This window comes from Tubulanus polymorphus, chromosome 1 (genome assembly GCF_964204645.1).
Source record: "Tubulanus polymorphus chromosome 1, tnTubPoly1.2, whole genome shotgun sequence".
Taxonomy (NCBI): Eukaryota; Metazoa; Nemertea; class Palaeonemertea; order Tubulaniformes; family Tubulanidae; genus Tubulanus; species Tubulanus polymorphus.
Genome location: NC_134025.1, coordinates 5,151,162 through 5,167,264, shown reverse-complemented (window position 1 = coordinate 5,167,264; position 16,103 = coordinate 5,151,162). Strand labels below are relative to the sequence as shown.

The 16,103-nt window shown below is 36.7% G+C and overlaps 3 protein-coding genes across 6 annotated transcripts; 2 read left to right on the top strand and 1 right to left on the bottom strand.

Moving 5' to 3' along the window:
- The first annotated feature begins 37 nt into the window (after positions 1–37).
- On the top strand, positions 38–2,756 carry LOC141908721 (transmembrane protein 161B-like). 4 transcript variants are annotated; one of them, XM_074798885.1, is made up of 3 exons: positions 38–106; positions 739–976; positions 1,076–2,756. In XM_074798885.1, the coding sequence occupies exons 2-3, from the start codon at positions 796–798 to the stop codon at positions 2,344–2,346; spliced, it is 1,452 nt and encodes a 483-aa protein (XP_074654986.1). In that variant the 5' UTR covers positions 38–106; positions 739–795; the 3' UTR covers positions 2,347–2,756. The 4 variants fall into 4 exon arrangements, with proteins under 4 accessions (XP_074654986.1, XP_074654995.1, XP_074655009.1 ...); XM_074798894.1 differs by lacking the exon at positions 38–106 and adding an exon at positions 271–340; XM_074798908.1 differs by lacking the exon at positions 38–106 and adding an exon at positions 292–407.
- A 398-nt stretch (positions 2,757–3,154) lies between these two features.
- LOC141911761 (dehydrodolichyl diphosphate synthase complex subunit DHDDS-like) lies at positions 3,155–5,058 on the bottom strand. The gene is made up of 8 exons (XM_074802802.1): positions 4,966–5,058; positions 4,629–4,828; positions 4,394–4,536; positions 4,173–4,289; positions 3,987–4,088; positions 3,788–3,902; positions 3,569–3,676; positions 3,155–3,482 (listed from the first exon to the last, which is right to left on the bottom strand). The coding sequence occupies exons 2-8, from the start codon at positions 4,809–4,811 to the stop codon at positions 3,222–3,224; spliced, it is 1,029 nt and encodes a 342-aa protein (XP_074658903.1). The 5' UTR covers positions 4,812–4,828; positions 4,966–5,058; the 3' UTR covers positions 3,155–3,221.
- A 225-nt stretch (positions 5,059–5,283) lies between these two features.
- Positions 5,284–16,000, top strand: LOC141901437 (PH-interacting protein-like). The gene is made up of 36 exons (XM_074788664.1): positions 5,284–5,424; positions 5,516–5,574; positions 5,652–5,681; positions 5,862–5,921; positions 6,351–6,501; positions 6,785–6,883; positions 6,973–7,133; positions 7,220–7,441; positions 7,520–7,620; positions 7,755–7,825; positions 7,915–8,015; positions 8,091–8,233; positions 8,339–8,492; positions 8,570–8,704; positions 8,788–8,916; positions 9,007–9,232; positions 9,321–9,443; positions 9,516–9,624; positions 9,702–9,792; positions 9,870–10,025; positions 10,117–10,181; positions 10,387–10,684; positions 10,854–11,096; positions 11,177–11,301; positions 11,372–11,454; positions 11,551–11,662; positions 11,740–11,801; positions 11,887–12,160; positions 12,248–12,373; positions 12,478–12,598; positions 12,711–12,857; positions 12,996–13,148; positions 13,302–13,408; positions 13,486–13,595; positions 13,704–13,799; positions 13,884–16,000. The coding sequence occupies exons 1-36, from the start codon at positions 5,373–5,375 to the stop codon at positions 14,720–14,722; spliced, it is 5,334 nt and encodes a 1,777-aa protein (XP_074644765.1). The 5' UTR covers positions 5,284–5,372; the 3' UTR covers positions 14,723–16,000.
- The last annotated feature ends 103 nt before the right edge of the window (positions 16,001–16,103 follow it).

Sequence of the window (16,103 nt, the reverse complement as noted above, 5' to 3'; positions counted from 1 at the left end):
ATTAAAACACGGAATCGGATTTTGATTTCGAACAGGACGCCTGTTCACCATTGTAGGATCAAAAAGCGTCCTAGCTCGACCAAAGTTGCTCTTAATTTCTGCTGCTGTAAGTATTCATTCATCAAATGTTGCAAATTTGTTAATCTGGAAATTCCTTCTTAGAATTTTGTAATCTCGATCGATGGAGGAGGGAGCGGAGAGAGCCTCCAAATTGCGAGTGAATGAGTTGGTTCTGCCGAGTGCCGGCGTCTCATCCAATCCATCCAACGGCATCAATGTCTTTTTATTGCATGTAGTATCTATGCCTACCTTTCTAGCTGAAGTATAGAGCATCTTTGAGGTCCTACCTTGTGTATGCAGATCGTGCTATAAGCTTATGATTGACTTATATTATGATATAACATTATGTACGCCTAAAAACCAAAAAAAGTTATTAATGTGAGCAAGTTACCCTGGTCCGAGCTGTAGTGTAGAGGCCTAGCCCCATTTTGTTAGCGTAGCCTAGTCTGATCTGATAACATTTAAAAACTGAATACACAAGGTCAATTTTATTTCAAGCAGATTTCTTGCTGCATAATCAAAAACCTATGGACTGTATGGCAATTAGGTCGTATCATGGCTTACAATACATAGGCTCATGGTCCCTAATAACTAATTAATTTAGGATCTAATGAGGATAGAAACTTTTTGACAATTAAACTGTTCTTCGTTTTCATTTATTTCAACCTTTGTTTCCAGGTGTCAGATCTTCATTACACAGTGGTAGAGTAGAAGAGCCCAACTAGGCGCAGAATCATGGCAATCCTTGGTGTACAGCTTGTTGTGACGATGGTCACTGCAAGTTTTCTATCGAAACTTTCTCAACACTTTTCATTCGCACGTTGGCTCTTGTGTAATCATTTAGTGAGATATCTTCATCCAACTGATGAAGAATTGAGGATAACTGCTGGAATTCCTCTTGCCAACAAAGGAAAAGGTATCTGCTGTGTCATATCTAACTCTTAATATCGGCCTTTTCCATTAGAATATTTCAGATGAAATACCAGTAGACTAAACTATATGTAATTTTTTACAGGTCGCAAAGATAAACATGGTATACAGAAAGGGGATACTTTTACTGTGCCGCGCAGTTTGAACATTCAACTAGAAACAGCGGCAGTTCGACCGATTGATCTTCTGCCATTACATTACTACGCCGAGTACCAATGGTTGATTGATTTCTCTTTAAGTGCATTCTTCGTTTACGTCATCACCGAGGTGTACGTGCATTTGTTTCCGCAATTTCACGAATTCAATCTGAGCATGTTGTGGAGTTTACTCGTGATGCTGTTCAGTTTGAAAGTGATGTTCTCGCTGACGGCGATGTATTTCCGACTCGAAGAATCCGGCGAGCGAATCCTGTGCGTTACATTCGGTTTCTTCTTTCTGATCGTCGCGATGGGAATTCTGATCACCAGCGAAGACACGCTCGAATTCGGTCTAGTGCCGGGGCATGGAAACTTTTCGAAAACCGCCGAGGCTTTTCTAAAAGATCAAGGAATCAGTTCGCACGGGCCAGCGTCGATAACGTCTTTTAAGCTAGGATTAGCTTTCCTGAGCGCTATAGTCGGAGCCTTCTTGACATTTCCAGGATTACGTTATGCAAAAATGCACTCGGATTCATTGAAATATGCGAAAGAGCGACCTCTAGTGCAGTTATTGCTGCATTTGAGTTTTTTGTTCCCGTTGTTGATATCAGTGATGTGGATTAAACCAGCTGTGAAAGATGTGTTGACATCTCAATCGCGTAGTTCATCGAAACCGTTACTAACGGAAGCAGGATTTTTCACTATGAGAATCATCTTTATCGTAGCTTTCTGTTTGCTTCGATTGTTTCTGATGGTCGTTTACTTGCAGTCGCATTTGAACCTGGCGCACGATAAAATTGAGCAGATGCATAAAGAAGCCGGCAGAATCTCGAATATTGACCTACAGCGAATGATTGCCAGAGTTTTCTTTTACTTATGCGCTGTCGCGTTGCAGTACCTCGCTCCAGTTGTACTGCTATTGTTTGCGGCTTTCTGCTGGAAAACCCTTGGTGGTTTATCCTGGTCTGGAAAATTTTTGTTTATTCCGGACAATTCAACAACGTTAGTCACTAACTCGACGAAACAACCGGTAACTTTGAGCAATGCTAGCCTTCCTGAAACAGTTGCTCATATCGGAGTGGCTTTGAATCAGTTGAAGAGCGTATTCACCCCTATTTGGTATCGAGGATTGTTTTCGTATTTATGTTGGTGGATATCTACCGCATGGTTTGTTACCAGTGCATTCGGTATGCTTTACTACCAGTATTTTGCACAATAATAAGCGCGTCATTCATTGTTTCATATCATTTATTTGAGGCATGCAAATTTGATGAAAGCCTATGATCAGTATTTCACCAGATAGTGAGAGTTTCATTGTGTTTCTAGTATTCATTTAAAGCGTGCCTGTTTGTTAAGTCTGATGGTCTTGCAGACCTTTGTGTCTATGGCAGCTAGCTGACAAAATGATCATATGTGCATGCATTCTTGAAATTATGTAGATTGAAAAAATACTGATCAACCAAGATAAAGCTTATCATACTAAACAAGATTTGTACGATTGGTTTGCATTATTTATATTGTAGAATACAATTTGATCAGTTATTGAGCTGACCCAATGTAATTTTCGATTTTTGCATGTGTTAGTGTTTTATGAATATGCTATATGTTTGAATAAATAAAGTTTTATATGATCCCTAATTTAGATATGGTGTTCTTTTGTCTTCATTTCAAACCCTCTGTTCCGTGGATCATTGCATTCTCTGAATTATGGATTAAATTTACTATATTGAGCTTTTCTAACTTGTTACATAGAACACTGTACACACAAGTTGCCAGGTGCACAAATAGATCGATGCGTCAAATGCGCAAATGTATTTCACAATAGAATGAACTGGAAATATATTCATCCTCACATTACAGGTAGTATCCCAGATTATCTGGGATAATGGTTTTCATCTTAAGAGTCAGAGGGGTTAGTAGAGGAGTCTGATTTCTAGGACCCCTGTACTGTGGCGTAAGAAATTTGAGAAAGTTCCTTTCCATCAAAAGAATCATAAGAACATGTCTTTAATAATATATGAATCTATTACAATAAAATTTTATTTTCTAAAGACAATTTGACTAGATACAAGTGTTTGCAATCATTAGTATTAATCAAATTGTAGACACTGTTTGCGGTTCCCAGTTCGATTGCCTTTTTGCGACGAGTGTTTCGAAATATTTAGTCCGTTCGTTTTCTAAATACGTAAGGAATGTTTTAATTCTACGTGCACGTTCTTGTCGAAATTGTTCAACATGATGCTGTAAATCCTTCGTTTCTCTAAAACGTAAATCATGTTCTTTCGCGAGAATCAGTTTTTCGTCAATTATCCGACGTTGATTTATTCTATCTTTACTCTGTAAACCTTTGGCTTGCTGAAAATAGGAACGAATCATCTGAAAAGTTATATCACTTCATATTAATTATCATCATAGCAGTTTTATCAGTCTCAAAATCTTACCACAACAGCCTTGTGATTCCTCTGGTAATGTAAAACTGCAGCATATAAATGCCAAATGCTGAATTCTGGCCAAAGTACATCATCGAACAATAACGCAGAAAAAGAAGTCTGAAAAGATGATCATATTTGATTACAATAATAACCTTAGCATCGGTGACAAGCTCATACGATGTCCCTCAATTGAGAATAATCATTCAAGCTCATAATTGGTACACAGACCTGCCACAGAAGAAAGTCACTTAGTCTACATTCCCCGGATGTTCGGACGAGAAGATCAGGATTAGGAGAATGATTTGTGTACAGACATTCTTCTAATAGTTCGTCGTCTATATCGCTATAAGGAAGAAAATCAGACTTGTCACGAAAGGCGTAAAGACTCACAGAGGCCTCGAAGGAATTATACTATTTGGACATTTACCTTTCGTCTAATAAACCAAGTTGAACACCTTCCGCCATATCTCTTATTGCAGCACATATTTCTTCCCTTGATGTATATGAGAAACATACATTAAGGAATGCCCTAGAAAAGAATTTTACAAGGACTATGAAGAAAACAGAGGCGAATAAAATATATTTACATTATTTTTCACTTCAGAACTTTTACCTATCATTGTCTTTAGTGCTACATACAGCATCAGCTATAAGTTCCTGTATATCATTTGGTAACAAAGTGACATTACCAAGCACCCGCACACATACACCATGCTTTTTTAACTGGTCCCTATCAAATGATGGGTGAATTTGAAAGAAAACTGCGATCATGAGAAACATACCATCATAGAGGTCAGTTTAACTATTCATCTGCATTTTTTAAGTTTAACTTACTTTTCTTCGAGTAATTTTTGAAATTTTTGTCTTGCCAACTCTAATAAACTATCGACTTCATCTTTACTCCGTTTAAAATTTTCGATGCTGAACGCATACACCGTAACTTCATAGATACCTAAATCTCTACACCACTGGAGTGTCTGAAAATATGCGTCCGTCACAGAAAAATATCTATAAACTAAAGATTACTAGACAAGAAATCAACTTTTATGATGAAAATTCTTCTGTTTACCTCAGCTAATTTCTCGAATCCCATTAGATGTCCTGCAGCGCGGTCCAAACTTCTTTTGTTTGCAAAACGTCTATTACCATCCATTATAAAAGCAATGTGTTTTGGTACAGCACCAGTTTTCAGTATACCCCTACAGAGTTGATGTACCCATCCTCCACCATCACTTTCTCTAACCCAAGACATGTTTCATCAGTTTCAGCCTATAAAATTGGAAAGAATAAATTGAATTGAATTTGAGTTTATTCATATTTTGTGGATTTTAGATTAAATTCGACGATTATTATGACACCAGGTGATAATTATAGCTTCATAAATCCCTTATTTCAGTAAAAGTTACCTTAAGAATGAACGTGAAAAATGTTAAGATGTCCTAATTTACAAAATAAAACGAAAATACTGATACGTCGACAAAACAACCTTGACATTTACCAATTAATAGGACAGGCATATCCATTCGCATGTTGATTGACAGTCAATTAGCAAACCAATTAAAAGATATACCGAATTTCAAACAAGATTTGATACTTGATCTGTTTCAGTATGGTACCAAATTTAATGTTTTGATACTTACATGATCTATTACATCGAAAAACACTGAGAACTGGACAAAGTGGCGCACTATTTTAGCGTATGAATATATTTTCTCCCGTGAAACGGCACCCGTAAGTCGCTAAAATGGCGTAGAATATATCGAAGTAATAACGACAATTTGATTCGATTTCCTCGTTAACTAAAAGCTTCAAAATGGATATAGATGTAGAATCAGATAGAGAAGAGGTTCCTAGTTTGGAATCAGGTTTGTAAAATTTCTAACTTTCTACCATATTTATACAGTTTGATGCGAAAAACGAGTAGTCGAAATTTTGCCATTCTTTTTCTGTTTACAGAATTGTACTTTTTGATAGCGAAATTTCTCACTACCGGGCCGTGTGTGAGAACCTTACAGGTACTAATTGCAAATTCTATCATTGTTTTACCATCTCCAAAGTATATGATTGACTAAAATTCTTCTGTGTGTTGTAGGTTTTGCATGAAGAGTTGCAAGAAAACAAGGTAGACATCGTTTCTGAAAACGACTGATTTGAGCACATGGTTTTCACTGAATGTGTTCTGCTTGTGATTACTATGTTTCCAGGAATTTCCTGGAAATGACCAGCTGACTTAAATCCTTGGGATAAGCGTGCATGGGCTATGAATGTTATTTTTCAAGAAATCTTTTTTTTTCATTTTCAGTTGTTACCAAGAAGGAAGGATTGGTTGGGTAATGAACATGACCAAAATTTGGAAAATTTGGTAAGAAAAGTTCAAACTTTTTGATAAAAAATGATTTTTTGTAGTTTTTGTGTGAAAGTGATTTCTTTCATACATTTTTAACATCTGAGTAGTTCTATGTGTATGGTCAGCCGTTTGTACTCCAATGTGACCAAATTGTTTATTTTTGTGTGTTTGGGATAATTTTATTTATCAAGGAGAGCGCGAAGAGATGATGTCATTTATTTTGCAGTACCCAATCAGCAAGCACCAACATTTACCAAGGTTTATCCAGGCAGCCTTCATTCTGATTGGCTGGTTATTTTTAGAACACAATTGAAATGTTAATCTCTGTCTGGCAGATATTTAGTTGCACAGATGGCAGCACCTGCTGGTCACCCTTTTGCTGTACCTCACTTACCAGTGTACGTTCTAATTCTAATGTGAACTTGTATACCTGTAATCTTTCAGCTTCAACTTCACAAACACATAGCTCCTGAGCATTTACTTAGCATTTGTCGAAGATTTCCTACTATTCTACAAAAAGATGTCCCAGGCAGTGTATGTGGTGCAAAGACGTTACTTGGTGCAGGGGGGCAGTCCCTTTTGCGCACCAAAAAAGGTAACAAAATGTTCAACCCTGTTTAGTAGTGATTAGATTATCATGATTCAAAATTGAAATTCTTTTATGAATTTATTTAGTATTTAGGAATACAGTACAATGTCTCTGTTGAAAGGTATACAGTTGTAATTTGGTTTACATTTTAAAAAAAATTAAATAACTGCTATTATTTCAGTTAGATGAATTAGTTTTGTTGCGTTGTTGATTTATGTTTTAAGTAGATTAGTCTTTTTTTCTGATTAAGCAAAGATCTTGTATTCAAATGTTTGAGTTCCATTGACAGATATGCAGTCTACTACGTGGAAGGGGACTGTCTTCTCTGCAAGATATCATGGTAAACCACATCTCCATCCACACAATTTAACATATCCTCCAAATCTATGTAAGTCTTGTAGATTTGTTTTCGGTTATCTTCAATTCCATTTACAAATTGAATTGTTTTGAAATTTTCACCAAAAAATTCAAATACAGGTGCTGTTCTAGAAGCACGCAGAAGAACTGGCAGTTCAAGACGAGATCAAGTATTTGCAACAAAATTATATTCAAAGCTGTCCATGCACTGTAGAATACTGGGGCACTTGTCGGCTGTTTATTGTGTTGCTTTTGATAGATCAGGAAAGTTCATCATCACTGTATGTACACAGGTTTATTTACAGATAAATTCATAATATTCGAAGAAATGAGTGTTACGTAAACGTATTTGATTGATTTTGCTCAGGGTGCTGATGAACATCTAGTGAAGATTTGGGATGCGATGTCCGGTCGATTGTTGGCAACGCTACGTGGTCACAATGCCGAAATAACTGACATGGCCGTCAACTATGAAAATACTCTAATTGCTTCGGGTAGCTGTGACAAACTCATAAGAGTATTTAGTCTGCAGACTAAAACACCTGTAGCAGTGTTGGCTGGTCACACTGGAATGGTTACCTCAGTACAGGTATAATTTTGATGAATTTCTCAGTTCATATTGTATCTAATTCATGTGATCAGTGAATGATTTTTTTCGACCCTTCAGTTTTGCCCGATGATGAGGGGCAACAACAGATGGCTTATGTCAACTGGTGGTGACGGTTGTGTTTGTTTCTGGCAGCTGAACAATGAAACAAGATCATTTGAGTAAGAACAACTTTTATTATTGAACCCTTCAAAAAGTAGTTCATTTACTTCAAAGTTCACTGCTGATCTAGTATATTTTGGTTACCGGTCTGTTCTTTAATGATACAGATTTCATTTTGATAACATTTTTTCAGCCCAAAACCAGTGAAATTCATAGAACGTTCCAGAGCTGGTGCTCAAATGCTGTGTTCATCATTTAGTCTCGGTATGTTTAACTAGGTTTGGTTTATTCAAAATTTTATATCACGTACATGTCGTTCATGTTGATTAAATGAATTTGCTGTTCATTCGAAGGAGGGACATTTGTAGCAACTGGAAGTTCAGATCATACGATACGGGTATATTGTTTTAATGGTCCATATCCTGAGAAAATATGTGAACTTGAGGCGCACACAGTACGTACGTCTATTATCTGTCACATTTCGAATATGAGACTGCAAATAGAAATGATTACATACTTTTGAATTCAGGATCAAGTTGATAGTATACAGTATGGCAATACATGGCATCATTTTGTGAGTGGTAGTAGAGATGGAACTGCACGAATTTGGAGATATACACGTCAAGAGTGGAAAGGAGTGACGCTAAATATGAATGATCGTTTAACCCCTAAGTAAGTTCTTTCACTTTGAGCTGTTTGGAAAAGAAAAACTGTATTTGTAGCATTGATTGAAAATTGCCAAGTTCTGGTCTAAATAAAGTTATCATCACATTTTAGGTCAAATGGGTTAGAATCAGATGAAAGTAAAGGGAAACTAAAAGTTACCATGGTTTCTTGGAGTCAAGATGATGCATTTGTTGTTACAGCTGTCAGTGACCATTCACTGAAAGTCTGGAATTCCAATAATGGGAGACTTGCTCATGTTCTACAGGTAATTAACTGAATTAGTTTCAATATTAACGAGGGTCAAGATCAGACTGTATTGAATTTCTTTTGTTCATGTTTTAGGGTCACGATGATGAAATATTTGTGGTTGATTACCACCCGAAAGACTATAGAATCATACTCAGTGCTGGACATGATGGACGAATCATTTTATGGGATATAATCCAGGGTTGTGTTGTGAAGATCTTTCAGAATAATGTATGTTTGCAGTAATGCTTTCAACGAATTTGTTTCGATTGAGTTTTGTTTTATGATCGATTTTCATATCGTTTTGTCTTCAGTTACAAGGTCAGGGCCATGGAGCTGTATTTGACTGTAAATTTTCTCCTGATGGTCAAATGTTCGCAGCCACTGATTCACATGGTCATCTTCTCATTTTTGGTACCGGTTCTAGTGATAAATATCAACATGTGAGTCATGAATATTTCCTATTATATTCTTAGATTCAGAATTCAGCAGTTAATGAACAGCAGTAAAATGAAGTCATTCGTACTTTCCAGATTCCGTCTCAGATGTTCTTCCATACAGATTATCGGCCGCTGATCAGGGATGCAAATCATTATGTGCTCGATGAACAAACTCAGCAGCCTCCTCACTTGATGCCGCCACCCTTTCTCGTCAACATTGATGGGAATCCGTACCCTCCAAATTTACAACGCCTTGTGCCGGGTCGTGAACACTGTACTGAACAACATCTAGTTCCTGCTGTTGCCTTATTGCCTAGTGGTGAGTGTAAAGAAGTGAAAGAGGGGCTAGATATTTTAACGAGCTCTGATTTTCGGAGAAATAGAATTTGTATGCATTCTTCATACAGGTGATCAGGAAGTTTTGGACCATTCGCTGGCGGAGTTGGATGGGGAAGAACGTCCCGGTGAATCTGAACTGGATCACAGAATCAGAGAACTGCAGCGTGAACAAGATGGTCAAGCTCAGGCTGGTATGTTACAATACATACGTTATTTGTATACGAAATGAACTGACATGTCTCATATTGATATGTTCTATTCAGAAACAGCAGGAGAAAACCAATCAGGCGAGGCTGATCAGCCAGCTGTTTCACCAAAAGATGTAAAAAAACCAAACTATGTTGTTCCAAGACTTGAAAAAGCTCTGGCGAGGTATTGAAAATGATCTGATGATAATTGCATTTGTTGTGAAACCGAAATTTTTGCTAAAACTAAAACTTCATTTGCAGGACCTGTGCTAAGATAAGGACTGCATGGGCTGAGGAAGAAATTCGATATTTCATCCATGAACGGAAGAAAAAACCAATTACTCCAGTCAAGGTATATTGATGATAAACGAGTGTTTGTGATTAATTGTGATTTTTGCGAAAAAATAATGCTGTCTGGAATATTGATAGGTCGATTCTAGTGACAGCGGAAGTCACGTCTGCACTCGACGTACGCAGTCAAAGAAAAAGAATAATCACAATTATCGAACTCGGGCAAACAACACTAGCGAATCAACTGTTGTTAATCGTTTGACAGCGCGTGCTTTGTATGATACTGAGGTTGAGGTGAGCGATTGTTAGTTTGTGCTGCTACTTATAAAGGTTAGGTAAGCCTAATTGCATTACTTTCATTATGAGAATCAAAAATTGTTTCTAGGAAGATGAAAACAGTGCAGCAGATATTAGTGAGAATGCGTGGAGTGATCATGATGATAATGATTTGTAAGTACCAGTACCAACTGAAGTACGAGAATGATATTATTATTGTTATTATTATTATTATTATTATTATTATTATTATTATTATTATTATTATTATACTCAATTTATGAAGCCTCCTTACTCTAAAAAGGGCTTTAACAGGCTTTAATTCAATAAAAGTGTTTAGTGAAAAATTCTGTTACTAAATATTTTGATCTAATTGCAGAGCTTCGAGTGATTATTCAGATTGGACCGCTGATGCTGGTTTGAATTTACAGCCACCAAAACGACGGTCAAATAGAAAGGTCAGGCGTCGAAAACAGTATTCAACTGATGAGGATGATGATGAAGCGGAACCACCTGATGATGAAAATGAAAAGGAAGATTCATCTCCCGCTGAACAGGGCTCTGAACATTCTTCTGATGAATGGCAGGAACCAACACCACCTAATTCAGCTAGTCCTGCCAAACGAAAACCGCCTCCAAAGAAAAAGCGGGAAAAGCCCAAGAAAATGCGTGTGAAGGTAGGTCAAAAATAGTTTATGACACTTATCAAGGCATGCTCAATAATCTATTATCATAGCCAAAGTATTAAGAAGATATAGCTAACTGATAAAAAAAGATTTGATGAGTGTTATGCGTTAGCTGTGTATATCTGAAAGTGTTAACTCATAATGTTCTCTTTCATTTCAGCCAAAGAAAATCAAACATTCACCTCGTCAGTTAAACCGTGTGACCGAGTTACTTCCTGAATACCGTCCACCTGAGTGGTTAACTGCAAATATTCCTCGTAAAGCTCCATACTTTCCGCAAATGGGTGATGAAGTGATATACTTCCGTCAAGGTCATGAGCTATATGTGCAAGCTGTGGCAAAGTTCAATGTTTTTGAGATAGACCCGACGAAAAATCAACCATGGCATAAAATGAGACTAAGGGTACTGATTTTCACAAATCTTTATGTGGCTTTTGATTCTTAGAGCTTTTATAGGGAAATATTGTATTATTTATTTTTCAGGAACAAGAATTGGTGCGCATTGTTGGTATCAAATATGAGATTCGTCCACCCAGACTATGTTGTCTTAAATTAGCATTTATGGATCCTGAAAATGGAACAATGGCTGGACCAAAATTCGCTATCAAGTAAGTATAGTTTCTACAACAGAATATACGGACTGAATGTTGATTTATTGTGAGGATGTACATTTTCCAGGTATCATGATATGCCTGATGTACTTGATTTTCTGGTGCTACGACAGACATACGACACCGCCATGTCTTACCAATGGAAGCCAGGTAATATATTTAGGCAACAATGTTAATTTTTTTGGAAAGTAGATTGAAATTAAACCTGTTTTGTCACAGTTTTTAGAGAATTGTTTTGAATTTCAGGTGATCGATTTCGTTCGATGATAGATGATGCCTGGTGGATAGGTACAATTAGATCTCAGGAACCATTCCATGCTGAATTCCCAGATAGTATGTTCCAGTGTTTTAATGTTTTGTAAGTAGATTGGGCGACCAGGTGCATAATATGAAAAACTGTTCGGCAAGCATTTGGCATAGCATTATCTTTTGTAGGTGGGACAATCATGAAGTTGAAAAATTAAGTCCATGGGATCTTGAACCCATTGATGAGTCTCGTAAGTGTCTAATGATAAATAGATAATCATGGAATATAATGATGGAATAATCACCGGTTCGTTGTATATGGCTCTGCTGTTGTAGATTTGCCTGAGATAGTAGATGGAAGTGTACCGGTCACAACTGCGGAACTGAAATCATTGATGTACACTCCAAAATACTCAGAATGGCCAGCCTGTGGCCGTGATGCGGAATGTGCTCGTATTTCACAGTGTATTGAGATTATAATGGGACTATCTATTGCTGAAGAGTTCCTCATACCTGTTGATTTGAGTGCTTATCCTCGTTATGCGATGGAAGTTGCATATCCAATCGATCTGAATACAATCAAAGAAAGATGTGAAAATCATTTCTATCGGTAAAACATAATATACCCGTCATTTATAGGTCACAGCTTATCTGTGTTCATCGCTTTTATCATCATGTGTTTGTTTCTGTTTATTAGAAGGGTGACTTCAATACAGTTTGATGTACGCTGCATCGAAACAAATGCCGAAGAATTCAACGAACCAAATAGCGCAATTGTGAAACAAGCTCGTATTATTACTGAACTCTGTCTACAAGCGATAAAGTATGTTAATCACACAATACCCCTTGCCAGTATTCAAAGCAAGTTCATTTTTGATGGCGTTCATGTACCTGTAAGTCTGAAAATCTTAAATCATTTCATATTAGGAATACAACTTGCGAAGACCCTATGCCTCTGTATGGCAAACTTATAAAAGGAATGGGGTTGGATAGCGATGTAGATGACACGACTGACTCTGAAGCAAACGATAATGACCGATCTAGAAATGTAAGTTTGAATTCAAAATCATGGAAGCAACCTACAAACTAAGTCCCTCCTATCAAATAGATTGGTCGATAGAATGTATATCATTTGATTTATAATGATTTTTGTTTTGTAGGTCTCTGGGACATCCCGGAATCGTGTTGATAATTCATTATATGATCACGACACTTGGAAGAAAAGGTGCAAAGAGCTATTGGCAAGAATGATGCAAATGGATGACTCCATGCCATTCAGACAGCCTGTGGATACAATGCAATATCCAGTAAGATTACTATATTACTCCTCGTGATTCATACTCCTTCTTAAGTTTGTACATTTCTTTACTTTTGAATTTACAATAAATGTCACTTACTAACCATCTCCATCAGTTTGCCAAAATGAATTATTTCTTCTTTTACAGAACTACAGAAAAGTGATAAAACACCCTATGGATCTCCTTACTGTCAGGAAAAAATTGCGTGATGATAGTTATGAAGATCCGACTGACTTCACAAAAGATGTCAGACTTATTTTCAACAATTCAAAGGCATTTAATACGAACAAGAAATCACGGGTATATTGTTTGTCATAAATTGTGAATATGATAGGCCTAAATAGGCCTCGATCTGCCTTTGATATTGATGACAGCGATTTCTATGAGCTTGTTCTGGTAGATTGAACAAATTGAATTGAACAAATTGAAATACTTAGAACCCTTGTTTTTCAGATATATTCCATGACATTACGACTATCAGCAATGTTTGAAGATCAAATTCGGGAAATCTTGGAAGGCTGGAAATCAGCAAAACGAATTGAAAGGAACCAGAGATTCAGGTATTGTGCTTGAAAATATCATAAAAATGGATTTTGCTCGTGAATAAAATGCTCACAAATTATTGTGTGTTTCACAGGAGCAGAGTTGGCGTGATGTCTCCACCATCGCATACATCAATAGTCACACGACATAGATCCCAGGCATTAGACAGTGAACCATCAACAAGTCGACCAAGACCAGTCCCAGGTAATTGAAATGAATTGAAATGCAATATACTCTTCATGTATGGATTAGTCTTGAATACATGTATATACATGCACTACAAATAATCATGTATTCTGATTATTTTTTAAGTTAAACGACGTAGAATTGTTGACAGTAGCGAAGGTGATGATGAGGATGATATAAAACCACAAGTAAAACGTCCAAATGTAGCTGTGTCTGTGAAAGGTTTGTAACTGATTTCTGCTTTTCATATTGATCAATTCAATTGAATGTTCATTCTTTCATAGCATTCATGAAATTATGTTGCAGGAAAATTGCCCTTAACAAATGGTTATACAAAGAAATCTCAAGCCAGATCACAAACAGTTCAAAAAAAGTCTTCACAGAAACAAAAATCTTCAGTTCCAACTACATCGAAAAGTGCGAACAGTGATAAAACAAGTGCGAGTAGTAGTAATTCTTCGAATAGTGATGGTAGTGGCAGCAGCAGTAGTAGCAGTAGTGGTGAGAGTAGCTCATCTTCAAAGAGTTCACACTTGGATTCTAAAAATTCTCATGTCAGTAACACTGATTCATCGGATACCGAGGAATACGAACACCAACAAAGTCCAACTAAAGTGCAACGAAAAGCGCAACAGAAAGTGAAAAGTTATCGAGAATCATCGGATACTGAGGATGATGGTCATAATAGCGGCAAACGCCAAAAACCTAGTCGTTCTTTTGGTACTGCTGCGCAGCAGACAAAAAGAGCTGGGTCTACGAGCCCTCGTAAATCTCAAACTATTAGTCAAAGTAGAAGTGCTAAAACATCGAATCGAAATTCGAAACACGATAGTTCGGAATCGGATAATGAAAGCGACAGTGAAAATCATACGATTGCGAAACGTAGTCCTCGGATGAAGCCTCGCGCGAGTGCAGCTGCGCTACAACGTAGAACGTTACGAGCTCGGACTAATGTACGTTACCAAGACGACGATGAGGACGACAACGATGAAACGATCGCGAGGCGAATGAGTCGTAGGCAGACACAAAAACGCTCGTACAATGTGGATAGCGATTTATCAGACGATGGTAGATTTTGTGAAAGTGTTAGTAGCCGCGGGCGCGTGAGGAAACTGACGGCGAGAGCGAGAGCAATGATTGAATAATTTGGCAGCTTTTCATTGAATTATTTATTTCTATTTGTACCTCTCTTTAATGTATATGATAATTGTCTTTTGCATTCATTCATTTTGATGGAATTTCATGGTTATATAATTTCGAATGACAAAGTAATGTTCACCTAATCATGTATTTGTGATGCCTTATGAAGGCATATGTTAATTTTCAAGACAAATTTTCTCTCGAGGTAAAATCACTGTAAAACATTATTTCAGTTATGTATTGTACTATTGTACTAAAGATATAAAAAGTTGATTTGAATTATAAAATGATCATGATAATTCATTTACGTACATGCATTATATTTCAAATGGTCAATATTGATAACATAGTTTGTGTCATTGAGAATGTGTACGTAAATGGTGACTATTGTTCAGGTTTTATACCTTATTGGTGCTATTGTTATGCTTTTATGAAGCATCTTTGATATACCGGGTATTTATGTAAAAATACATGATGAGTCATTCGACTGTAGAATTCCTTTACTTGATTTACATGCATTCACATCATCTCTTATTTATTTAGTGTCACTTTTGAAATTGGAGTACAAAACAAAGGATAAATTTACAGAATTTTGGTTTAAATCGAAGTCTCGATTGGAAATTGTGGTGGTTACAGTTCTTGTAACAATTAACCACGAACTGGCACGCAACTGATTGGGTTAATTTTTTGGTGGCAGCCTAGTTGTATTGTATACACGGAGATAGGATAGAACTGTAAGGGGCGTTGAGATCACATTGTTCTTAAACAACAGGTGTAATGTAATGGAGATACAGATTTTCTAGTGAACACATCCACCTATCACCACCAGATCAGCGATTACTAAAAAATATGATCATAGTAGCGACCTCTATGATTGGACGATAGAAATTCTTTTAGGTGCGTGCATACAGTAGAACCTCATTAATACGAATCTTGTGGCCAGAAGTGAAATTGTTGTTTTAAATGGGTTTCGTATTATCCTAGGGTTGTATTGATGGATATAAATAGGTTAGCTGGGAGGACATGCAGGAATCATCGCAGTAAATGGGTTTCGTCTTAGAATCGTATTGAGGAGGTTTAAGTGTACATCTAATAGAAAATTGTTTCTGGTTCAAAGATGAATGTCTCAATATTTGGCATTAAATGAAATAACTACCGGTACACAAAATGTGTAATTTTCATGTGCACATTCTTTTCCTGTACATAGTTAGTAGTTCAGGTACAAATGAAATGCCATGCATTAAACATAAAAAACGAGCTCATCTTCTCTAGACCAGGTAAATTGTGATATTAAAAAATTTTGAAATTTATTTTTTGTAAAGAATGATATTGAAAATAAATTATAAATTTTTTGTAAAATGAAATTTGTCGTCCGCCTTTGTGGAG